This window comes from Bufo gargarizans, chromosome 2 (assembly GCF_014858855.1).
Source record: "Bufo gargarizans isolate SCDJY-AF-19 chromosome 2, ASM1485885v1, whole genome shotgun sequence".
NCBI lineage: Eukaryota > Metazoa > Chordata > Amphibia > Anura > Bufonidae > Bufo > Bufo gargarizans.
In genome coordinates this window covers 708,071,695-708,097,439 of record NC_058081.1, presented here as the reverse complement: position 1 = coordinate 708,097,439, position 25,745 = coordinate 708,071,695, and the positions used below count along the sequence as shown (strand labels likewise).

Below are 25,745 nucleotides of genomic sequence, written 5' to 3'. Positions count from 1 at the left end.
CCAGCCACGTTGCCGGTTCTGTAAAAAGCTGCAGACAAATCTGTGTCCATCTTGTGTGACTGCGCCCTTACCATAGCAGCATCTTGATGGAAAGACACGTAAGGAATAGTCACTTACGCAATTGCCTTTGTTCTGCAGCGTGTGGGTGGAAAGCTCCAGAGAGGAGAATTGCACCGCAGCAGAGCTCCAGGTGCAATCACAATACCCTGGAGGACAGGGCTCCTCATCACACCGCCTCATAGTACCCCAATGAGGAGGCGGCCGGCAGGACCCAGTCACTGCTCGACACAATCCAGGGTTGTCAGACCTCATCCCAACCGGAAATCAATGTGAGACCCTACGCAATTTAGGAGAATCCAAGCTAAACTTGAACTTCTGGTCCGTCCAAAATTTGGTCTGACAACCCTGTTACTACTGTCTGCAACCCCTGACAACTCCAGAACATGATACCTTAGCGAGGCACCAGGTGAACACGGGAAGGACACACGACAGGAGATGGCAGAAGCCTTTTATTCAATGTATTGTCCGTAAGTACTGAAGGAAAAAACAATAACGGGGGTCGGCAGGCAGAGGACATGGGACCGGCGGGCCGAGGCGCGCACCCTTTACTTGTAGAACTCGTGCTCTTGCTCGTCCTTCTTGATGACGGTCTTGTACGCCTTCTCGAAGTCCTTGGCCAGCACGATGTAACGGTTCTCCCGCACAGCGAGCATACCGCCCTGCGAAGGCACACACACGACATCACTGAACATGGGAGCCGGGGTTCATTTTGTCATGTAGGGAAAGATTCGATCGGACTGACTACAATAGGGCAGACTCATCGTGGCACCCGACAGAATGGTGGCAACAACAAAAACTATATTTTAAATTTGTGACTTTTTGCCCTTTCTCGCCACAAAAAGTTGCCGGGACGTGGGCGGCAGAGGCCTATGTGGCACAACACATTTACCACTACTTAGGCCAGCTTTCGTTTCACAAATATTTGCCAGCTCCTTGATTTCCGAAGAGTGTTTCTTAATTATTTTGGCGCATCTCTTGCCACCCCATAACAGGTCTTGTTCAATCTCCCCCAATGTCCATCCAAGAATGTGACATTGATGGCCTGTCCTCAGGATAGGGGTTGACTCCCAGCAGATCAGCTGTTTGAGGAGGCACTGACACTTCTGTCAGCTCACCAAGAACAGCGCCATTCATTGGATAGTGGCTGTGCTTGGTATTGCAGCTAAGCCCCTTTTACTCTGAGCTTTGCCTAGGACAGGTGTCTGATGTACAGAGACATCACTGGCCTAGGACGGTGATCGTGGCATGGTCTCTTTGAAGAGCTGATCGGTGTGGGTCCTGTGAGTCATACCCCCACCGATTAGATACTGATGATCTATCCTGAAAACAGGCCATCAATATCCAATTCCCGGAGAATACCTTTAAAGGTGCTGCACTGCCTCCTCTTGCCCCTAGGTGGCAAGCTACATACAGTGATCGGATTTAGGTTAAGCTAAATTATGCCCCCTAGTGTCAAGAACGAGTAGTGCGCTCTATAATGGCAATCCAAGGGCATATTTGGGCCCATAAATATACGGCAACAGTTAAAACTTTTTCATTTTTCCTATCACATCAGTAGATAAAACGTCTGCACGTTTTTTAATAGAAACTGTGTGTCAGTTTCTCAACAACATTTTTAAAATCTCTGATTGCTGTCCATGAATGGAAACTTTCTTGTTGACAGTCAGAGGCAGAAATCCTGTTCTTAGCTCGTCTTGCTTACACAGCTGATGCTTTGTTACAATGCAGGAGCGGAGCAGCTATGTGAGCAAGACTCAGTCAGGATGGGGGGGGGGGGGGGGGGGGGTGAGCACTTTTACTGCCATAGACTGAAGAGCTGACACCCCACCTCCTACTTTACATGGAGCCATTAGAGTAGTTGGCTACTTACCTCTTGGCAGATGGAGTTGATATCTGCTCCGGAGATCTTATCGGGACGAGCGACGTCTGTAGTGTGGGTCAAGGGGTGCAACATTTTACAATTATGAAGCCGGAAAGGTAACCGAGGAGACTGTGCATTCACAGAAAACGTTTCGTCAGATGTGCCAACATAGGGGCGTCATGGTTTAGCCTGGCATGCACCGTTAGGAGGCTGGGGGGGAGCCGGCATCAGCACGTTCCGTCTACTTTAAGTTACATAGCAGCAGTATTTGCTGAATTCGTGGAAAGCCGAACACCGTAAAAAGGGGTGGAGCAAAAAATTATCCCTTTAAGAATTTATCCGAGACAAAAAAATGGCCCCCATATGCCCGGGCCCCTCACAATGAATCTACTTACCTGGCTCCTCGCTCCTTAGAGTCACCCGCGATGCTAGGGAGGCTTGTCCCGGTCACCGGATCTTTTTATCCGCGCACGGGGAGTTGCAGCGGCGGTGCGGAAACCAGAAGCGGCGCAGGGAGCCAGGAAAGTAGATTCAGTGTGAGGGGCCCAGGCATATGGGGTACATTTTTTAAGTCTTGGATAACCCCTTTAACTTCTCACCAGGGACAGGTCTGGAAAAGCTGGATGATAACCAACATGGCTGTCATCACAGTGGCAGTTGTCCAGCTTTCCTTCACCTTGAATGGGAACTCTCCTGCAACTGCACAAGTTCCTGTAACAACCACAATGGGAGCTGGAATGGCAGCCATCTGTTGTCACCCAACTTTCTCAGAAACCGATGTAACAAAAGGATACAGTCTTCAAGGTCCACCTCCTCGGACAGGTTCATCTTGCTGGTGATGGTGGAGAAGATGAGACGTTTCTGTCTGCGGTCCGGCTGTGGGAACTCAATCTTGCGGTCAAGACGCCCAGGTCTCAGGAGAGCTGGGTCCAGAGTGTCCGCCCTGTTGGTGGCCATGATGACCTGAATAGGACACGAAACGGCAGAACCGTGAGAGACGGAAAATCCACAAGAAAGGTGCCGGCTTCAGAAAAGCCGCGTCTTACCTTCACGTTGACATTCTGGTCGAACCCGTCCATCTGATTGAGCAGCTCCAGGAGGATCCTCTGCACCTCGCGGTCAGCTGCAAAAGTGCACACACCCCAGGTTATTAAATACTCTTCAGTAACTCATTATAGTTGTATCAGTATCTGAGAAAGCTGGGTGTCAAGCAATATGGCTACCATTACTGCTCCCACAACAGCCATTACCCAGTTTTGTTATTTGCCCCAACTTTTCCTAGAGGCCTGAATGGCACTTATATGTCTACAGTCATGGTGGTACGCTATTCAGGACTCTGGGAAAGCTGAATGATATCCTTTCTGGGAAGCGGGGTGGTGGCCATATTGGTCACTTCTTTCCTAGAGTCCTGAATGGCAAATCTATCTGGTTACAGACTTCATACTATAGGCCCATATCATTGCAACTTCGGGACCCCTGGGAAAGAGGAGCGACACATTCAGGACCCCTGGGAAAGAGGAGCGACACATTCAGGACCCCTGGGAAAGAGGAGCGACACATTCAGGACCCCTGGGAAAGAGGAGCGACACATTCAGGACCCCTGGGAAAGAGGAGCGACACATTCAGGACCCCTGGGAAAGAGGAGCGACACATTCAGGACCCCTGGGAAAGAGGAGCGACACATTCAGGACCCCTGGGAAAGAGGAGCGACACATTCAGGACCCCTGGGAAAGAGGAGCGACACATTCAGGACCCCTGGGAAAGAGGAGTGAAAATCTAATATGGCCACAATTCCAGTTGTCACATCATTCACCTTTTCTCAAAGTCCTGAATAGCAAAGCTGCCCATCTGCTTCAGTATGAACCCGCCATATGCAGCAGGCTGTAACCTGGTAGATTTGCCGTTCAGGAAAGATGGATGACCACCAGAAACGGCTGCCATTACAGTTCCCTCCAGTTATAATTCAACTTTCCCAAAGTCAGAAATAGCACAGCAGCCTAACTTGCAGCAATATGGGCGTCCTGGATTTAATCAGGCAGATCGGATATTCAGGACTCTAGAAAAGTTGGGTGACAAGTTCCAGCAGAGCGTTGGGTGAGAAACATGTGGTGGGAGACCCCTCCGCCACTCACCTCCGGTCTGTGCGTCAAATCTTTTTGTGGCGATGGCGTCGATCTCGTCAATGAATATGATGGCGGGAGCGTTCTCTTTGGCAAGTCGGAACACATCTCTCACCATCCGCGGACCCTCACCCAGATACTTCTGCACAAACTCCGAGCCCACCACGCGTATGAACGCCGCTGCCAGGCAATAGAAAACGGAGTCAGAGAGCCGCCACAGCCAAAGCGCCAACATAGGTAACCACAAGAGCTAACAATCTATTCATAACACTGAAGAGTGAAGGCCAGACTGATACACTGTAACAAACCATCAGCACAGGAAAGGAAACTGTGAAACAAATGTTTAATTTAAAAAACTGACAGACAGTAACAAACTCCCAGCTGCGAGAAGCTGTTTCACTAAAGCTTGACTGTTGCACAATGCGAAGTTTTTCAGCTTTCTAATATACGGTGCTTTTTTCCAATCACTACTTTCAAGATCCCTGCTTGCTTCCCGTGAATGGAAACCTTCCAGTTAAAGGGGTTGTCCGGCGTAAGAACTCACAACTCCAGTGGTTGGAAGCAGGAAAACCACACCACTCACCCATCCACAGCCAACACTGCACCGGACCACTGCGGCCATCGCGTCAATGTCCTGCCCAATGGGGTTGTCAGCTCCTAGGCCAGATTACCCTTTTAAACCTTTATCGTGACCTAATATTTCTCACGGCTGAGGGTTTGTTACAATGTACCCAGCCTAGAAAATCCTCTGTGAGATAAACAGCCTGACACATTGTCACAAACCATCAGGACAGAGAGATGCCTACTGGCGATGTGCTTAGGATGGTCTAGATTGGATACAACTGCAACAAACCTTCAGCTGTGAGAAGCAGTAAGTCGCCACGTGTTCTCAGCATCTATTTATAATCAAGAATGTTCCCATTCACTGACAGCAAGCGTGGATAGAGATGATTAAGCTTCAGTTGAATAAAGCCCGGAAACCCCTGTCAATAGGAGGGATCCACTGACCTGTGGTGTGATGGGCCACGGCTTTGGCCAGCATGGTCTTCCCGCAACCAGGGGGCCCGTACATCAGGACACCCCGGGGTGGATCAATTCCGATCTGCATTGTGAAAAAGAGTCAGGGTCACCACGTCCACTTCTGACCAGACGGTGGCGCTATCACCCTTTACGTACCTGTTTATAGAGCTCGAAGTGAGTAAGGGGCAGCTCCACGGCCTCCCGCACCTCCTGCTTCTGGATGTCCATGCCTCCGATGTCCGAGTACAGCACATCCGGCTTCTGGTCTAAAAAGCGATAAACAAGAGTGAATAGTCCTGCACCAGGAGGCTCAGGATGAGAAGCACTAGACAGTGGAGAGGGAACACAAAAGACTCCAAAGAGATGGTGGGATCCACACAACAGGGGCTTGGTGGGTTAGAAAACTGAGGCCACCTTGAGAAGGCGCTATGTGGGCAGAGGAAGAAAGGCAAGGCTGTGATTGGTCCATTACCTGCCGTGAGCATCATGATGCTGCTGTCGGCCTCCGGGGGCAGGACGTCCACCAGGGCATTGCTGTGCTTGTGGAGAGCGACGGACGCGTTGGGCTTCAGGAGCTCCCGATCGATGGTGCTCAGGATCCGCACGTAGTAATTAGACCCTGGGGGGAAACAGAGGATAATTAACTAAGACGACAGGGTACAACACCCCTCAGGGGTGGCGGCAGCCATGACTATAGAGGTGGTCACCAGCTACCAATCAGCGTATAACAAAAAGGTCTGCAACTTTCTAATATACTTTATGTTTCAATCTGGCAGTGTTTTCACAACCTCTGCTTGCTTCAGTGAATAGAAACATTCTTGTTTACATCTTGATAACCAGCACAGACTGAATGCGCTTCACAAGCGTAACCGGTGCTGACGGTTTGTTGTGGCGTTTCAACGCAAGTAACATTTGTCGCCCTCGTTTGTCTTCACTGACAGCAAGCAGAGGTTTTAAAAGGTGAAGGATTAAAAGGCAAAGTCTAGTAGAAAGTTGCTAGAGTTTTCTTTGTGCAATGAGCCCTCCCTAGGAGAGGTGGTCACTTGGGGTCTGACCGCTGGGAGTGTGAACGCACTGCTGCCATGCATACGGGGGTCCGGCACAGACCCAGCAGTGGGGCTCCCCCCTGTACCTGTGGTGGAGCCGACTATGGCGGTGTTCTGGTCCACGGCTTCCAGGAACTGGCCGATGACCAGCGGGATGCTCTGGATGCGCTTCACCTCCTCCTGGGCGTGCAGGAACTCCTTCTTCAGGTTCTTCTGCTCGTCTTTGATGTATTCCTCCTGAACCTCCAGAAATTCCAACTCCTGCTGCAGTTTCTGTAAAGGGAAGGGGTTAATGGTCAGGAGTGTTGGGGGGGAGAGACACAGAGACGACCGTCTGACGCTCACCTTATAGCGGCTGTACAGATCCTCTAAATCTTCAGGCTCCGGACCCAGAAACGAGAGCGCAGTTACTGGACGGGTGGCCACCAGGGAGGGGGCTTCATCCTGGAGAAGGGGGAGAGCAACATGAGAACCGCTGCAGCCGGCTCCGAGAGGGCAACATGAGAACCGCTGCAGCCGGCTCCGAGAGGGCAACATGAGAACCGCTGCAGCCGGCTCCGAGAGGTCTGGGGACTGTAAAGGGACCCTCGGGTCGTGTCCTGAAGGCTGGAGCCTCCCCACAGATCTTCTGAGCGCTCCCCCTTTCAGAGCCAATGCTGACCTACCTGAGCTGGTAGAAGCGCACATTGTCCAGGACGGTCATTTAAAGTTTTTTTTTTAAAGATTCTGATGGATCAGTCATCAATATCAGATCGGCGGGGGTCGGACCTTCTCACAATCAGATATTGGTGACCCATCCTATGAGGTCATCAATATCAGAGTCTCAGAAGACCCCTTTAAATAAGGCTTCATGACAGTTCCTTCATTGTATTTCAATTCCTCACTGTTTTTATAATCTCTGCTTGCTGTCAGAGAAGAACATCCTTCTTTACAGCTAGAGACTGAAAACTATTACCATCTCACAGCTGAGGGTTTGCTACAATTGTATCCAGTCTTCTATAAACAGATCAGCAGCACAAATCTCTCTCCTGCTCTGATCTGTTGTTACAATGTATCAGCGCAGTCTGTCAGCTGGTCAGCTCACAGAGGATTGCCTAGACTGGATACAAATGTAACAACCCCTCAGCTGTGAGAAGTGCTGGGTCTGCGCTTTCCTATCCACTGACAGAAAGCAGAGATACTGGAAGTAGCCAGAAATTGAAACGCAAATATTGGCCCGGACCTAAAGACCCTCTCTGACAGCTCTGGCGAAATCTCTGATCCTGGGCGTTTAACCCTCTAGATGCCACGGTCATAGCCACAGCGGTATCTAAGAATTTAGACCCCCCAAGTGTTGCCATAGCGTCCAGGGACCGAAAGCCCCAAGGTCTGCCATAACTGTAGTCTAACAGCGATAGGCTGGAACGCATCGCCATACAGGGTCAAAGCATGGCACGGTGGGACAGAAAAAAAATTATAAGGGTTTTTTGAGATTTTTCCCCCCTCTGGGTAAGTCATTAGTATGTGATCGGTGGGGCTCCGACACCTGGGACCACTGCCGATGAGAGCCGCTCACCAATCACAGCGCCGTACGCTGCGTAGTGGCCGTGCTCGGTATCGCGCTCAGCCTCAGTCACATTTGTGGGGCTGAGCTGCTACCGGGCCACGTGATCGATGAACGTGACGTCACTGGCCGAGAGAAGGCCGCAGCGCTCACAGGAGCAACGCTGCGTTCTCAAGGCAGCTGATCGGCGGGGGTCCCGGCGGTCCCCACTAGGGTTGTCACGATACCAACATTTTGATTCGATTTCTATACCATAAAAAAAGTATTGATACTCGATAACATGCGAAAAAATAAAAACACCCAAAAAAGCCGTGTACACTCCATATTTTATGGAACGTCCGGCCAATAATAGAACAGTCCCATGCTATCTTTGGGGGGACAAGGTGACTAAAAATGGCAAATTCGAGGGTTTTGATTTTTTTTTTTTTTAATAGTTCACACTTTTTCGGGCATGGCGATATGTAATATGTTTATTTTTTGTTTGTAAAGGTTATATGTAAAATTGGGAAAGGGGGCGATTTAAACTTTTAGTATTTTGGTGTTTATTAAACTTTTTATTTACTAACTATTAGCGCCCTTAGGGGCTAGAACCCTTGTCCTCTTCACCCCAATAGAGCTCTATGAGGGTGACTAGGACTTCACACGGTCCCTGCTGCCCTGGGCTTTGTACACACAGCGGCAGGGAGATTACCATGGCAGCCATGGATGGCTTTAGTAGTGTCCTGGCTGCCATGGTAACCGATTGGAGCCCCACCAGTGAAATCGCGGAAGCTGCCGCTGCCACCAATGAAGAGGAGGGGAGAAAGGCGCCCCCACCATGTCTGCTATCGATACACTTCTATAGGAGTTCTGAAAATAGCTGAGTAAGGGCCCATTCAGACGGCCGCAGTGCTCTGCGGATCAAAAACACGGATACTGGACCGCACATGGCCGCAACTATAATAGAAATTGCCTATTGTTGTCTGTGATTGCGGAAAGGAATAGGCCATGTTCTATCTTTTCTGCAGAGCCGCAGAACGGAACCACCGTGTGCGGTCCGCCGCATCTTTTGCAGCCCCATTGAAATGAATGGGTCTGCATCTATTCCGCAAAAATGCGGAACAAAACATACGGCCGTCTGAACAAGCCCCACGCCTCAGAAGTGAATGGGCAGCGCACAATTCAATTTTCGGGAGGTTGTTTTGAGGCGGAAACGCACCCAGGGGCCCGTTCACACAGCGTTTATGGGTGGCAGAGCCTAAAATCTGCTGCTGGCCGCGTGGTTTCTGCTTCCCACTCATGTTATAGATTGTAAGCTCTTGTGAGCAGGGCTCCTCTTGCTTTCATTGCTGACCTGATTGTACAGCGCTGCGGAACACGCCGGCGCTATATAAAGATTGTTAGCATTTCAATGGGAGGCGGCGCTGACATTCACGGAGCGGCGGGTAAAAGCCGTGGTAGGAAGGGACACGTCTGCAACTTCAGAGCAGCGCTCCGCAATCTTCAGCAGAAACCACGAGCTCGGGTGAACGGGACCTAATGTAACGCTGGTTACGTCACACGGGAAAAAGTTGTACATTTAAAGCGCTTTTTCCATTACAGCCCCCAAAATGTCAAAGGGCTTTTCTGCCTTCACAGCTGTGAACCCGGACATACCCCCATTTTCACCCAGGCAGCCCCTCTAAGATGAGCATCGGAGCACTTCATGCCGTGTAAAACGGCTAGGGCAGCTCTGAAGCCCACCCATTAGTAACGGTGACGTCACCGGGAACAATGCAAAGCAGCCCGTGTCCTGCGCGATACAGCATCGGAGCAAGAAATGTCAGGGGGGCCGAGTGCGGGGAGAGGGGACATGTCTGGGCTCAGCTCTGACCCCAGACTACCCCTTTAATGGGGGGCACATACACAGCTGACTCTGGGGGGCACTATACATCCCCCTTATTAATGGGGGGGCACATACAGAGCTGACTCTGGGGGGCACTGTAGGTCCCTCTTATTATTGGGGTGGGGGGGGCACATACATCCAGCTGACTCTAGGGGGCACTGGATGTCCCTCTTATTAATGGGGGGGCACATACATGCAGCTGACTCTGGGGGGCACTGTACGGCCCTCTTATTATTGGGGGGCACATACATCCAGCTGACCCTGGGGGGCACTATACATCCCTTTTATTAATAGGGGCACATACATCCAGCTGACTCTGGGGGGCACTATACGTCCCTCTTATTAATGGGGGCACATACATCCAGCTGACCCTGGGGGGCACTATACATCCCTTTTATTAATAGGGGCACATACATCCAGCTGACTCTGGGGGGCACTATACGTCCCTCTTATTAATGGGGGCACATACATCCAGCTGACTCTGGGGGGCACTGTACGTCCCTCTTATTAATGGGGGCACATACATCCAGCTGACCCTGGGGGGCACTATACATCCCTTTTATTAATAGGGGCACATACATCCAGCTGACTCTGGGGGGCACTATACACTCAGCTGACTCTGGGGGGCACTATACATCCCTCTTATTAATGGGGGCACATACATCCAGCTGACTCTGGGGGGCACTGTACGTCCCTCTTATTAATGGGGGCACATACATCCAGCTGACCCTGGGGGGCACTATACATCCCTTTTATTAATAGGGGCACATACATCCAGCTGACTCTGGGGGGCACTATACGTCCCTCTTATTAATGGGGGCACATACATCCAGCTGACTCTGGGGGGCACTGTACGTCCCTCTTATTAATGGGGGCACATACATCCAGCTGACTCTGGGGGGCACTGTACGTCCCTCTTATTAATGGGGGCACATACATTCAGCTGACTCTGGGGGGCACTATACATCCCTCTTATTATTGGGGGGGGGGGGCACATACACAGCTGACTCTGGGGGGCACTATACGTCCCTCTTAATAATGGGGGCACATACACTCAGCTGCCTCTGGGGGGCACTGTACGTCTATGTTGGGGTACACACACACATCCGGACCTCACACACGCCGCAGGAGCAGAGCATGCCGGGTAACCCTCCTGCAGCACATTGCACCGCCCGCCGCCATCTCCGTCCCCGGTACCTGGCTGCCGCTCTTCTCTGTGATAACTCCGATCTCCTCCATTCTTCAGTTTCCCTGTGTCACTGCCGAAAATAACCACTCCCACTTCCGGCGCCGCGGTGACGTACACGGGAGGGCGGAGCTACCGCGTCTCCAGGAAACATTCTACTTCCGGCAGCACGCGGATGACGTCACCGCCTGTAGAAGTCCTGATACAATGTATCACTGAGGTTTCCACCCGGGGTTATTTATTTATTTATTTTAACCCCTTTCCTTCCTCTCATGGACACCATTGGGCTTATGTACAGATGCCCTCCATGTAATGTATTTCCATCCCTTGTTGGAGATGGCAGCAGGTCACCTCCCCCTGGTGTCACCAAACCCTCCAGATAGCCTGTTGTGACCGTCGTGCTGGCCAGTATCAGTCCAAACCCAAAGGCCGGTACTGCAGGAGCACAGGAGGTCCGGTTATTGTGACCGCGTCACGGCACGCAGCGTGGCCCACACGGTTGGGGCTCACGAACATTACCGTAATTTATGTCCGCATCCAATCTGCATTTTTGGCGGCTCAGGTGCAGAGCCATTCACTTCAGTGAGGCCAGAAAATATATGGACGGCGCTCCGTGTACTGTCCGCACCCGCATGTCCGTTCTGAAGCCCCACAAAGGATAGAACATCCGTTTTGCGGATAAGTATAGGACATTTCTGAAGGAGCAAATTTTTTTTATAGAGGCAGGCTCTCGACAGTATACGCGGACCACAAAAACCGCATCAGAGGCGTACTTGAGCCCTAAGGCCTCTTGCACACGACCGTGTGTCTCCTGTGGTCACGATGCGGTCCGCAATACACAGGACACTTGACTTGAATGGGTCCACAAATCCGGAGGAACAGAACGGAAGCACTACAGAGTGCTTTCGTGGGGTTCCATTCCGTGCTTCCGTTACGCAAAAAGATAGAACTTGTCCCATCTTTTTGTCGAACGGACGGATCGCGGACCCCGTTCAAGTGAATGGCTGGACCACAGTCGGTGCCCGTGCATTGCGGACTGCAGCACACGTTTGTGTGCAAGAGCCCTAAGGGGGGTTCTACAGTTTGAACTAAGGTCTCACAGCGACTTTTACTAAGAAAATCCAGGTGGTCTGGAACATGGCGTGAACACCTTTACTGATTTTGTTACGATTTAGCTACTTTCACACCTGCGTTTAGGTGCGGATCCGCACCTATAATGCAAACGCTTGTATCCGTTCAGAACAGATCAGTTTGCATTATTCTTTTTAAAAAAAAAGTCAGTTAAAACTTATCCGTCCTGACTTACATTGAAAGTCAATGGGGGACGGATCCGTCTTTTTTATTGCACCATGTTGTGTCAGTGAAAACGGATCCGTCCCTATTTACTTACATTGTGTGCCAGGACGGATCCGTTTGGCTCTGCATCGCCAGGCAGGCAGCGTTTTGTTGTCCGCATCCAGAGCGGAATGAAGACTGAACGGAGCCAAACGGATGCATTCTGAGCGGATCCTTATCCGTTCAGAATGCATTGGGGCTGAACTGATTCGTTTTGAACAGTTTGTGAGATCCCTGAAACGGATCTCACAAACGGAATTCAAAACGCCAGTGTGAAAGTAGCCTTAGACGTCATTCCTGGCTGAGACTGGAATACCAGATGGATTTGAAAGCCGGAGATGGCGGAGCGGGTCTGTGCTGCGCTCTCCCATAGCGGTCCCGGTCTGCTGCTCGCCACCACGTAGGACGGGTAATCGATCTCAGTCACGAATGATGGAGACGGGAATAACACTTTAAAGGGGTATTCCAGTTGTTACAAGTTATCCTCTATCCACAGAAGATAGAACCATCGCTAGGACCCTCACCAGACACAAAAACCCCGTACCTCTCGGGGTTCCCCAAAAATCAACAAAACAGCATTTCCCTGGGAGTTCTGGAAATAGGCGAGTGCTGTCTGCACCACTCCTGTAGCGATGAATGGAGGGCAGCAGCGCACATGCTCGTCCTGTCGCTTGTAACGGGGACCTCGTTCTCATGATCCGTGGGGTCCCAGTGATAGGACTCCCACTGACCTAATAGTTATCCCCTGTCCTGGTAATAACCGGAATAGCGCTTTAATGTAAAGGGTTGCCCGCTTATCCTATATCGATGACCCCTCCTCAGAATAGGTCAGACACCTCCACGGATCAGATGTGTGAAGAGAACGCAGCGCTTCTCCGTTTACTTGCTCACCGTCGACATTGCAACAGCGAGCAGTGCAATTGCAGCTCCTCCGACCCCATTCACATCAATGGAGAGGCTTCCTCTTATTGATGAAGTGAATTTCTCCTGCGGACACAGTAACTTGAAGGCGTCTTGCAGGAAGTTAGAGCACGCTGGGATTTTCTCTGCATGTGCCAGTGGTCGCCCATGTGAATGCACCAGCGTTCGGTCCGGGTGCAGGACCAGAAGGGGGGGATTCACACATGGACTAATTTTACACCACGGACAAATGTGCAGCAACATGGACACCTCTTGCAGAATTGCTGTGTATTGACCCTCTAGTTTCATATCGAATGCAGGGCACCAATTATAGCACCAAATCTGCAGCTCTTGAGCATTTGCCATACTACAAACTCCCAGCATGACAGACTACTAAATATAATATTAATATATATGAATTAACATTTGGTCTCTGCAGCCAAAAGATACCATTGTCATTCTGTCTGGAGGTAGACTGCTGCCACCTGGTGGTCTGATAGGAAAGTGCACCCTCACCCTGGTTCCCACTGTTCTTGCAGTGCTGAAAAAGGGAAGAAGAATCCCAATTAGAACTAAAGGGGTTTCCCGGCCTTATTGATGGCCGTTAGGCTATCAATGTGATTGGTGGGCACCCCTGCCAATCAGCAGTTTGAGGAGGCCTCCGGTGAGCGCCGTGGTGTCCTCGCAGCTCACCAATCACATCTCTGTCCATGGGATTGCGGCTGTGCTTGCTATTACAGCTCAGCCCTATTCACTTGAATGGGACTGTGCTGTGCCTGGGTCACACGTCAGACCTCCAGCTATCAGGTAATGATGGCCTATCAATGAAAATCTCGGGAAACCCCTTTAAGCTGGCCATCTCTAATGTGTATGGCGGCGTCCCGACTCTCCCCTTACAACAGAGGGATCAGACAGGTAAATTCCAACATGCCCAATTCCTTTACTCAGGGGAGGTAAGCAGCTGTCTGAGAGGTCTGTCAGCAGCTCACTTCCATCTCCACATTCAGAACACATGCATGCTTGGCTGAAGGTAGGTGCATGTCATGTTTGGGGAGACACCTGGACTCCCCTCTTTCAGAACAGCAGCCCTAGGGTGGTACAACACCCGACCACTCCACCACATAAGGATACAAATGCCTTTGCCGCTGTGCGGTCCTGATATATGTTCTGCCTCAGGGAGCAGCAGCTTCTGCAGATCCATTTAGCAAAAATGTGGATTTACGTATGGAGCACCGAGGTAAAAATCAGGCTGTGTGTTCACTTTAGCAGCAAAAGGGTTAATCCATCAAGGCTGCTGTAGATCAGAGCTGGTGGGCGGCAGCTGCCGGTGTGGTGCTGTCACCCGTCAGCATCCGCACAGCGAGAGCGGAGATGGGAAACCGGCGATCTAATAGACGGTGATTATACCTGTCACTTAACGCTGCTGCGATGACGGCCGCCTCCGCCCCCACTGACAGAGCAGAGGTACGGCGAGGGCCATTACAATCACCGAGCAGGTTGTATGAAATGAAATAATCTGACACTTCAAGGGTTTTTCTTTTTTTACATAAAGTTTAATGGTTGGATACTGAAAATATCTGCAGCATTCAAGATCTCTGCTTGCTGGCAGCTACTGAAAATCCCTCTTGACCCAGTACTTCTCACAGCTGAGCTTTGTTACAGTGCACCAGTGTTGGCAACCCTTAGAACCAAACGTAGTAACTTCAGAAACCTGTCTGAGTAGCTATGTAAGCAGGGCTAGGTAAGAATAGGTAATCGGTTTCCAAATGTTTCCATACACTGACAGCAAGCAGAGAGCTCGAAATGGAGAGGAACTGAAAGGCAAAGTATGGTATATAAGAAAGTGTTATTTACAGAGGAGTGGATGACCTTGTCCTCTCAATTCCATGTATCTCCCTCCCATGGACAGGCAAGCGATGTTCATCCTGATACACGAGACGTACATATAACATATAACCTCACGGCTGCCTCCTCCAGAACATGGGCTGAGCCGCAAGCATCATGTATGGCACCTGCCGAAGCAACACTGTCACTGCGAGCAGCGTCCATCATGTAACGGGGTCCCGGAGAGATGAGACGAACAGAGGTCCAGGGCGGCAGAGGGTCTCTGGGTGCGGAGGTCACGATTCATTTGGTATTTTGGAGGTGACTGTGTCCAGCGGCTGCCAGTGGCAGGACATCAGCGCGTCGTACAGCTCCTCACTCTGCTCCATGAACTGTTTATTGGCCTCGGCCACGTCCACCTGGGGGTTGGGGTCTGCGAATAAACACAACCAGACAATAGATGGTGGCCCCCAATCATACACCCTAAACCAGGGGCTGCAACCACCACATTTTGCACCCTTTTCAGTGATACATGAGGTTTGTTTTATTGGTTATTTTTTTCTACTCGGGAAAAACAGGCTGTGCCATCTTGGACATAGGGGGTATATTGCCAGGATATGCCCCTAATGTCCGCACCTTTCCTTAGAACAGAGCCCCCATAGTAATGAAGGCACAGCCGCCCTTCATTTATTCCTATAGGAGCACCGAAAATAGCCAACTGGCGCACTCGGCTAATTTTTGAAGTCCCATTAAATTGAATGGGAGGCACTAAGAGCCAGCGCTAGGCGATTTTCAGCGCTCCCATAGCAGTGAATGGATGGCCCCCGCACCTACAGTATCAGACATTGGAAGCATATCCTAGCGATGTGTCCCCAATATCCAAGATGTGAGGATCCCTTTTACCCATGACTGCAATGAGGGATGTGTGTGCAGACAGCCTATCGCACCCCTTATATACCCACCGAACCAGCTCACCACACGTGACTTCCTTCATGAGCTACACGCTGCCGAAAACCAGAAGTGTTCAGAATAATGGGACCCGGCTGTGTTATTTATGGCCATTGGGGGCAGAGCTAGAAGCTGCGGTGGGGCGTCATTTTTAATATATTTTTACAAAACTGTTGGGGGAAGGAGGTGTTTAACAGTAAGGGCTCATGCACACAAACGTATTTTTGCGCCACATCCAATCCGTATATTTGCGGGTCAGATATGGACCCATTCACTTCAAAGGGGCTGCAAAAGATGCGGAAAGCACTCAGTGTGCCTTCTGCAGCCATGTCAGTTCCGTGGCCCACACTACGGACAAGGATAGGACCGTTCTATAGAGGGCAGGACATTCCATAAAATACGGAACGCACAATATCCATGTTTTGTGTATCCGCATTTTGTGGACTGCAAAAACGGCAATGGCTGTGTGCACAAGCCTTAAAGGGCATCTGGCCGCAGTTTTGTCCCTATGACACTGGCTGACCTGTTACATGTGCTCTCGGCCGCTGAAGACATCCATGTTGATCCCATGTCTATATGTACCCACGTTGCTGAGAAAAATTAAGCTTTATTATATGCAAATGAGCCTCTAGGAGCAACAGGGGCGTTGCCATTACTCCCAGAGGCTCTGCTCTCTCTGCAACTGCCGCACCCTCTGCACTTTGGCAGGACCAGACATGAATCCATTTTCAGTGTTTGGCGCAGTCAAAGTGCAGAGGGCGCGGAAGTTGCAGAGACCCCAAGTGTAATGCCCCCGTTGCTCCTAGACAGTGGCTAGAAATGACCGGGTCCCACAGCAACTTCTTCGCAATCCCCTCCTCCCGTGACTAGTCAAGATCACACTCTCAGAACAGGCCCCACAGCCGCCCAATCCGTTTCCTACATATACACTCTACGTCATGTTCTGTACACAATATTAATTGTAGAATACTGATTATGGGGCCCTGATGAGAAAATCTTTTAGTCCTCCTCCTGGATGGGCCACATAGCAGCCACTTCCCCTGCTTACAGTATAGCTACGCCCCGTTGCTCCTAGAGGCTCATTTGCATATAATAAAACAGCAATGCGGGCACATATGAACATGGGACCAACACAGACGCCTCCAGCTGCCAAGCGCACATGTAACAGGTCAGCCAGTGTCAGAGGTACAGATCTGCTGACAGATGCCCTTTAAAGAGTAACTAAACTTTTAAAGTGTAACCGTCATTAGTTTTTTATTTGTCTAATGTGTAGAGGCAGTGATACTTACCATTTTTGTAATATACTTTAATGAAATCGCACATTTCTATTAGTGGCCCATTTTGAGCCTGAGCAACGCTCCTCTGTCTTCTGTTTACATCACACAGTCAGTATTGAGCGAGTCTCTATAGTTATGTAAACAGAAGACAGAGGAGCGTTGCTCAGGCTCAAAATGGGTCACTTTAGAGCTATTTTTCTAATAGAAATGTACAATTTCAGTAATTAAAGTATAATACAAAAATGGTCAGTATCACTGCCCCTACACATTACACAAATAAAAAAAAAATTAATGACAGTTGCACTTAAAAATTTTTGGGAAGTTTCCTAAAAATAATTTTTCTAAAAAACATTATTAATGTATTTAGTTTTTTCACTAAGATAAATCGGCAGCTGAAGTTGGTCTCTCCTAAGCACTTGAGAATCAGTCCATTTATACACCTGACATGTCAGTGACGTACGGATTCCAGCGTACTGTGGAACGGGGCCCACAAGCGAGCGCTGCTCCTGCCCGAGCCCCCTGATCCTCGCCAAATCCTGGCACAGCACTTACCGCTGCATCACGCCAGGATTTAGCAGAGCCGAGCGGGCTCCTGCTTCGCTCAGCTGAAAGCTCTCCTGCTGTCCAAAGCTTTCAACCGAGCAGAGCAGGCCCGGACAGGAGCCCACTCCATTCCGCTAAATCCTGGCCTAGCGTATCGGTAAGCACTGTGCCAAGATTCTTCAGGGATCCTTCAACTGTCTCCTGAGCGGTGATAGGGACAGCTCTGCAGCAGAAAGGACACGACTACCCTTCAGCCTCTTTCACACAGGCAGTATTTTTGCACCAGTATTCATAACCAAAAACCAGAAGTGGGTCCAAAAAACAAGAGGCACAAATATTCCTATTATACATTTTCTCTGTAGGTTCCACTCCTGGTTTTGACTTACAAATACTGACCGTGTGAAAGAGGCCGAAATGTAGCCGAGCAGTGAACGTGGACATCCCTGGGTTCTAGCTTTGTTAGAAAGATTGCCATGTATTATATGATGTCCGATTTTCATTTTTTTCACATTAATCATGGGAAAACCGCTTTAAAGAGGACCTTTCACTAGTGTACAAACTAAAAACTAACTATACCAGTGGGCAGAGCGGCGCCCAGGGGGCCCCCTGCACTTACTAGCATGTCTGGGCGCCGCTCCGTTCGCCCGGTATAGGCTCCGGTGTCTGCGCTCCGTCTGTTGTACTGGACTGATTTTTTTTGTAGGAGGCGTGTCCCTTGCTGCAGTGCTGGCCAATCGCAGCGCACAGCTCATAGCCTGTCTATTGGCCAGCACTGCAGCAAGGGACACTCCTCCTACAAAAAAAATCAGTCCAGTACAACAGACGGAGCGCAGACACCGGAGCCTATACCGGGCGAACGGAGCGGCGCCCAGACATACTAGTAAGTGCAGGGGGCCCCCTGGGCGCCGCTCTGCCCACAGGTATAGTTAGTTTTTAGTTTGTACACTAGTGAAAGGTCCTCTTTAAGGGAAAAATATTTTTCTCTTCTACTTTTCTATACATTTTAACTGCCTTTTTTAAACTTCTTTTGTAAGACTGGAAACCTGACCATGTCATCGCTTAGAAAACACCCTGCATTACAACACTCACGGCGAATGGTGTATCGGCCATTGTTAGACCCCAATGCCAACTGTTGGGTCACATGATGGAAAGACAGCCGTCACAACATGGCAGTCTGTGGGACTATTCACATGGCCGCTTTAACAGCCACTAAATAATGGCCTTCCTTGCCCGTTTTCACGGACCAACAGCCCCCTTACAATGGCCTTTTTGCAAAGAGCATCCGTGTAAAAAGTCATAAAACAGACCGTTTTACCATTTTTAACATTTGTGTGAGTGCACCCGTAGGGTCCATTCACTTTACCGTATCCGATTTTGTGGATCCGCAAATCACAGACACTGGCTGCGTGCCCCACATGTTAGAAATGCCTATTCTTCTCCTAAAACTGGACAAGAATAGGACATGTACTATCTTTTTTTTGCGGGGCCACGCATCCCATCCACAAAAAAATAATAAAAATAAATGCAGACCGGATGCGGACCAAAAATATAGTCATGTGAATGGGCCCTTACAATCAGACCATCCTTGTGTGTGGTAACACCATAGACAGGGTTAAAGCAGCAGTAGGGGCAGCATGTGCGCCGATAACCTCATAAGGTGGGTGGAGGATGGGAGTTAGGGTCCATTCACACGTCCGTGGAATGGGACCCATTCATTCTCAATGGGGCAGGAATGGATGCGGAGAGCACACTAAGTGCGGACAAGAATAGGACATGTTCTATTTTTTTTGCGGAATGAAAGTGCGGATCCATTGAAAATGAATGGGTCTGCACCTGTTCCGCAAAATTGTGAAACGGATGCGGACGTGTAAATGGACCCTAAAAGGGTTTTTTCCAAGACTTTTTAACTGGCGACCTCACCTATCCTCTGGTCCCTGTCTGTCCCCACCGATCAGATACTGATGACCCATCTCAAAACTCTCAGAAAAGCCCTTTAATTAGCCTGTAGCACCTATATCCCACACAAGGGTAATCAACTCCCTATAACGACACTACAACTCCCAGCATGCCCTGCAGTATAATGATCTCAGAATATTACCTTCCAGATCCTCCTCTGCCAACTCTTCAGAAGTCTATAAAAAAAAACGAGAAGAACAAGAAGTTAGAAATCTGGGCGTTTGCTGCGTTTGAACCCCAGAGCGAGGTCTCACCGACACACTGTAACAGACTGCAGCTGTGTGAGCAGAACTAACTTACCGGCCAGCTGTTTTCAGTGTAGCCGTACTGCTGGTAGGTGTAGCTGTTATTTTTCTGGTCGTACTTCCAGTTGGTGAACATCTGCTGAAACTGCTGGGTGTAGTAGTTAAAGGCGTTCAGGTATTCAGTGTTTGGGTTCCTCGATGCAGAACTGAAGATAAGAGAAGGTAATCAGAACCCAGAAAACGCACCGCTACAGTTCAGCAGCTCTGCCCGAGCAGTTAAAGTGCGGCATTAAATTTTTCCCTGTGATTTGCAACAACCATTTTTAACCAGAACGAAAATTTCCATTCTTTACACTGCAGGCTGCACTCCTAGAACTGAAATACAGTAATATAAACCTAATTTCGCGTTGAGCGGATCGAGCTTCCTAGATACAAAGTCGATATGCTCCAAACTTCGTTTTAATGCCCGCCTCCGCACAGCGTTAAAATGTATGGGTCCTGGCGAGGCGAGTTATTCCCGAAAGTCTTGCGAGACTTCGGTGAATAACTTTGGCCGCCGATTTTTAAACTTAAAACTACTTTAAAACATGGATCCGAAGTCGGCTTTGGTACCAGCTTTAAACTTAAAAAAAAAAAATCAAGTCCTGAAGTTATTTACCGAAGTCCCGCAGAACTTCAGCGATAACTCGCCTCGCCGGAGCCCATACATTTTAACGCTGTACGGAGGCGGATCTCTGTACAGCATTCAAATCAAGTTTTGACCAAAGCGACTTTGGATCTATGATCCACAAAAATTCATTGAAATTGCCGATTGTACGGGTTGCCCCTTTTAAGGAGGTCCGCGAGGCTCGTCCATGTCAGGGAGGGGTCTGGCGGACAGTCACAGGGCGGCGCACGTGATGCCAGGGTATAACCGCTCACCTAGGGTCCGACGGCTTCGTGTACAGCGCGTGTTTCAGCTTGAATCTCTTGGGCTGCAAAATAAATACGTTCTGTTACTTTGTATCAGGAAATACAATCCTCCCTCAGATACATTATGTTCAGCCTGCGGGGGTCTTTCCTGGACCACCCCAAGATGAAACCAGACTCAACATACATCACCCCAGACTCCGATCCAACCAATCAATATGGTCTTTTTATTGGCAAATCCCTGTGCTGGTTGTCTCGTAGCGCCTCATTACAGTACAGTGCGGTATTACATGTCCTGTACTGCCCTCTAGCTGGTGGGGGACAGCGCCATCTCATTTCTCTGGTGCCCTGGGTACAGACGCCTCTGTCCTCATCATACAGCTCCCAGCATCTCTTCAGTTATCCGTCATAGTTATCTGCTCATTTTTCTTCAATCTTCCGTTATTTTGGGGCTTTGGAACCCGTTTTCCATAGAGTTACGGACTCCAGTGACACTGGTTTCACAAACTGTCCTTCATATTGTAACCTGAGGGACCGCGGCACGGGTTTACAATTTTTGGGGCGAGAGAGTTAAAAGAACGAAGCAATCCCTCCACTGCTTTTGGGGCTTAGTTTTTACAGCGTTCACTGCACGATAACGACACGGCGGCTTCATTCTGCGGGTCGCGACCATTATGGAGATACATTTATAGGGTTTTTGTTACCTTTTACAGCTTTTTAAAAAAAATGAAAGCACTTTTTAGAAAAAGAGATTGCTTCGAGTCTCATATTCTGACGCCCGCTCCTTTATTGCGGTACGAGCTATAGATCGGATTGATAACAGGACCTCCCGGCGGGTTGGGGGTGGGGAGGTGAACAAAGAAATGACGATTCTGGCACTAGGGATTTTTTTTTTTTTATCACGGGTATCATCGTACAGGTTAGGCTACTTTCACACTTGCGTCGTTAATTCCTATACCGGAATTAAATGGATCCGTTCTGTTAGGATGCGGTTATGTGAAATCAAAATGACAAAAAAAAAAAAAGATCCGTTGTAACGTTCCATTACCCTACTTCGTGAGATTTCCCTACCTCCAAACTTCCGGTCGCACTGCTAATGACGTGAGGAGGCGTTCCTGAGTTTTGACGATCTGCGCATGCGCAAATGGACAGTTTATGGAAAATCTCAGCGGAGTTCAGCTTCACGGGATATATTACAGCCCAGTGCGCAAGCGCGGCTAACTCCGGCCGGCGCATGCGCAGTGTCCCAGTGTGAAGCTGAACTCCACTGAGATTTTCCATAAACTGTCGGTTTGCTCGTCAAAACTCAGGAGCGCCTCCTCACGTCATTAGCAGTGCGACAGGAAGTCAGGAGGTAGGGAAATCTCACGAAGTAGGGTAATGGAACGCTACACAGTCACTAAATACATTGAAAATCAATGGGTGACTGAGCAGTTTTTTAGGCTCCTTAAAAAAAATTATTATCTGTCGCCATCAATTTACATTGTTTTCAGCAACAGATCCGTTTTTATGACCGGACACAAAATCGTAGCTTGCAGCGGTTTTGCGTTCGGTCACAACACAAAATTCTGCCGGAACGGATCTCTCTCCATTCAGAATGCATGAGGACTAAACGGAAAAAAAAATGTCCGGTATTGAGATCCTCTGCTGGATCTCGATACCGGAAAACAACAATGCAAGTGTGAAAGTAGCCTTAAAGGGGTTGTCCACTTTCTTCCTTTTGTAAATAATAACCTATCCTCAGGGGATATGAAAGTCCTGGAAAACCCCTTTAATCTCTTAAAGTAACACTCCAGACAAAACTGAATCAGCAGACTATGCCTGGTGCAGGGGCTAAAGGAGGCGGAGCATGACAGGGACTCTCTGTTTGATGCTCCGCCCCCTAAGCTTCTACATTCGTCGTGACAGCGTCAGTTTTTGGGTCCATTCACACGTCCGCAATTCTGCAACCCATTCATTTCTATGGGGCCGCAAGATGTGCTGCCCGGATCCGTTCCCGAAAAAAATAGAACATGTCCTGCAGACAAGACAGGCATATTCTATTATAGTGCTGGCGATGTGCGGTCCGCAAAACACATACGGAGGTGTGAATGGACCCCACACTGAGTGCTCCTTCCCCCTGGTGCTGACACTCCTCGTACTCACAGGGTTGGCGCCGGGTACCAGTTTCCCATTCACGTTCACCAGGCACCTGGCAGCCGAGTCCTGGCTGGGAAATTCTACGAAGCAGTAACCTGAGAGTTCGCTGGAACAGAGGAACGAAAACACATCGTCACATGACTGTACGGCATAAAATATGAACAGCCCCCATTACACATCTCCCACGTTGTGTACACAGCTCCTACGCAGACCCATGTGTCTCCACAGATACAAACCCTGTCTGATCACGTGCAGTCCCGTCTTCTGCTGTCTGACGGGTCAAAGTAACACACAATGGCACGATCTGACTACACGGGGTTATCTGTAGTCTGTAACCATGGAGACAGGTCTGCGGTGTATGCCCAAAATGGTAGAACATTTCTGATGACGACGATGAGGACGCACAGCGAGTATAACCTCAGGGATGATCTTACCCCGTGAAGCGGTTGCGGATGATCTTGACGCTGAGGACGGACTCCCCCATGGACTGGAAGGCCTGAGAGATCGAGGCCTCGTTCATGTTCTCATCGATCTGTCAGAGGAAAGACAGGAACCTGATCACTGGGGCCGAGCGCCGCACATGCTGCAGCCTGACCTCACCACTACAACTCTCAGCATGCCCAGAACCTACCTCTCCTCCTGACCTCACCACTACAACTCTCAGCATGCCCAGAACCTACCTCTCCTCCTGACCTCACCACTACAACTCTCAGCATGCCCAGAACCTACCTCTCCGCCTGACCTCACAACCACAACTCTCAGCATGCCCAGAACCTACCTCTCCGCCTGACCTCACCACTACAACTCTCAGCATGCCCAGAACCAACCTCTCCGCCTGACCTCACCACTACAACTCTCAGCATGCCCAGAACCTACCTCTCCTCCTGACAAGACACTACAACTGTCAGCATGCCCAGAACCTACCTCTCCTCCTGACGTGACACTACAACTCTCAGCATGCCCAGAACCTACCTCTCCTCCTGACCTGACACTACAACTCTCAGCATGCCCAGAACCTACCTCTCCTCCTGACCTCACCACTACAACTCTCAGCATGCCCAGAACCTACCTCTCCTCCTGGCGTGACACCACAACTCTCAGCATGCTCAGAACCTACCTCTCCTCCTGACGTGACACTACAACTCTCAGCATGCCCAGAACCTACCTCTCCTCCTGACGTGACACTACAACTCTCAGCATGCCCAGAACCTACCTCTCCTCCTGGCGTGACACTACAACTCTCAGCATGCCCGGAACCTACCTCTAGTCCTGGCGTGACACTACAACTCTCAGCATGCCCAGAACCTACCTCTCCTCCTGACGTAACACTACAATTCTCAGCATGCCCAGAACCTACCTCTCCTCCTGACCTGACACTACAACTCTCAGCATGCCCAGAACCTACCTCTCCTCCTGACCTCACCACTACAACTCTCAGCATGCCCAGAACCTACCTCTCCTCCTGACCTCACCACTACAACTCTCAGCATGCCCAGAACCTACCTCTCCTCCTGACCTCACCACTACAACTCTCAGCATGCCCAGAACCTACCTCTCCTCCTGACCTCACCACTACAACTCTCAGCATGCCCAGAACCTACCTCTCCTCCTGACGTAACACTACAATTCTCAGCATGCCCAGAACCTACCTCTCCTCCTGACGTGACACTACAATTCTCAGCATGCCCAGAACCTACCTCTCCTCCTGACGCGACACTACAACTCTCAGCATGCCCAGAACCTACCTCTCCTCCTGACGCGACATCACAACTCTCAGCATGCCCAGAACCTACCTCTCCTCCTGACGCGACACTACAACTCTCAGCATGCCCAGAACCTACCTCTCCTCCTGGCGCGACACTACAACTCTCAGCATGCCCGGAACCTACCTCTCCTCATGACGCGACACTACAACTCTCAGCATGCCCGGAACCTACCTCTCCTCCTGACGCGACACTACAACTCTCAGCATGCCCGGAACCTACCTACCCTCCTGACGCGACACTACAACTCTAAGCATGCCCGGAACCTACCTCTAGTCCTGGCGTGACACTACAACTCTCAGCATCAACCCTTTCCCTGATAATGAACTACAACTCCCAGCTTGCCCTGGACTCTTGCCTCTAAATTAAAAAGCCCCCGCTAGATCATGCTGGGAGTTGTAGTGTAGTGAGGGGGCTCAGCTCGTACACCCTGGTCTGCCGGAGCACTGACCTCCCGGCGGACCCCACGTCTCTACAGCACGTCCCCCGCACTTACATCTCCCATCCACAGACTCGCCATGTCCGCAGCTTCACCACCGCCACTCGGAGCTCACACTCAGCACTACCAAAGCCCCTCCCCCTATCTGATTGGCAGAATGTCCGCTCAGCCAATCAGATTCAAGAACTGCGCTACTTCCGGCAATCTCTCCCCAGTACACGGGGAAGGACCCCGCCCCTAGCTTCATACAGGGACGCCGCCATTTTGTTGGCGACCAATGTTCCTATTGCCTGTAGCAGTGAGCTGCAATAGACTAAGATGAGGTGAACACATTCCAAAATTCTCCATCTGCACTGATCATGGGACAGGAGGAGGGTTTTATATATTTTAAATTCAGCCTCAACTGTGGAAGAATAGCACATTGAGTCCAATCATATATTTAAACTGAAAAAAAGTGTCCCTGTCCCACAGCAACACATTAAAGTCCATCGGGACCCAAAGTTTTATCAGCTTTCCTCCCTCCAATATGTCCATAGTTGTCAGTCCTAGAATTGACTCTACCGCACCTCACAAAGAGAGACCCCACTGTCTAATTATGGGTCTGCCGAAAAGTGGCATGTTAAAAATGTACCCAGATGAATAAGATAATTAGGGATGAGCGAATCGACTTCGGATGAAACATCCGAAGTCGAATCGCATAAAACTTTGTTCTGATACTGTACGGCGCAGGAGCTCCGTATACTATTGGCTCAGATGAGCCGAAGTTA

General features: G+C 49.9%; 2 protein-coding genes across 2 annotated transcripts; both read right to left on the bottom strand.

Annotated features, from left to right (window-relative positions):
* Positions 1–494: 494 nt before the first annotated feature.
* PSMC4 (proteasome 26S subunit, ATPase 4) lies at positions 495–10,845 on the bottom strand. Its single transcript, XM_044282529.1, has 11 exons — positions 10,712–10,845; positions 6,453–6,551; positions 6,194–6,380; positions 5,534–5,680; positions 5,218–5,327; positions 5,050–5,143; positions 4,054–4,221; positions 2,968–3,044; positions 2,716–2,884; positions 1,931–1,986; positions 495–719 (listed from the first exon to the last, which is right to left on the bottom strand). Exons 1-11 carry the CDS (start codon positions 10,751–10,753, stop codon positions 606–608), a joined length of 1,263 nt encoding a protein of 420 aa, XP_044138464.1. The 5' UTR covers positions 10,754–10,845; the 3' UTR covers positions 495–605.
* Positions 10,846–14,480: 3,635 nt separating this feature from the next.
* LOC122927074 (tRNA selenocysteine 1 associated protein 1) lies at positions 14,481–25,121 on the bottom strand. The gene is made up of 7 exons (XM_044278646.1): positions 25,036–25,121; positions 23,211–23,308; positions 22,783–22,882; positions 20,650–20,702; positions 19,784–19,934; positions 19,626–19,659; positions 14,481–15,192 (listed from the first exon to the last, which is right to left on the bottom strand). Exons 1-7 carry the CDS (start codon positions 25,057–25,059, stop codon positions 15,056–15,058), a joined length of 597 nt encoding a protein of 198 aa, XP_044134581.1. The 5' UTR covers positions 25,060–25,121; the 3' UTR covers positions 14,481–15,055.
* Positions 25,122–25,745: the final 624 nt, after the last annotated feature.

What these genes read in the sequence shown, in the direction of transcription:
- PSMC4 (XM_044282529.1), bottom strand. Translation starts at nt 10,753, where the DNA reads ATGGAGGAGATCGGAGTTATCACAGAGAAGAGCGGCAGCCAG. An exon ending in ATCTGTACAGCCGCTATAAG is followed by an intron (nt 6,381 to 6,452) that starts GTGAGCGTCAGA and finishes TTCCCTTTACAG; the next exon opens with AAACTGCAGCAGGAGTTGGA. An exon ending in ATTTGACGCACAGACCGGAG is followed by an intron (nt 3,045 to 4,053) that starts GTGAGTGGCGGA and finishes GCACTTTTGCAG; the next exon opens with CTGACCGCGAGGTGCAGAGG.
- LOC122927074 (XM_044278646.1), bottom strand. Translation starts at nt 25,059, where the DNA reads ATGGCGAGTCTGTGGATGGGAGAT. An exon ending in ATCCGCAACCGCTTCACGGG is followed by an intron (nt 22,883 to 23,210) that starts GTAAGATCATCC and finishes CCTCTGTTCCAG; the next exon opens with CGAACTCTCAGGTTACTGCT. An exon ending in ACGAAGCCGTCGGACCCTAG is followed by an intron (nt 19,935 to 20,649) that starts GTGAGCGGTTAT and finishes TCTTATCTTCAG; the next exon opens with TTCTGCATCGAGGAACCCAA.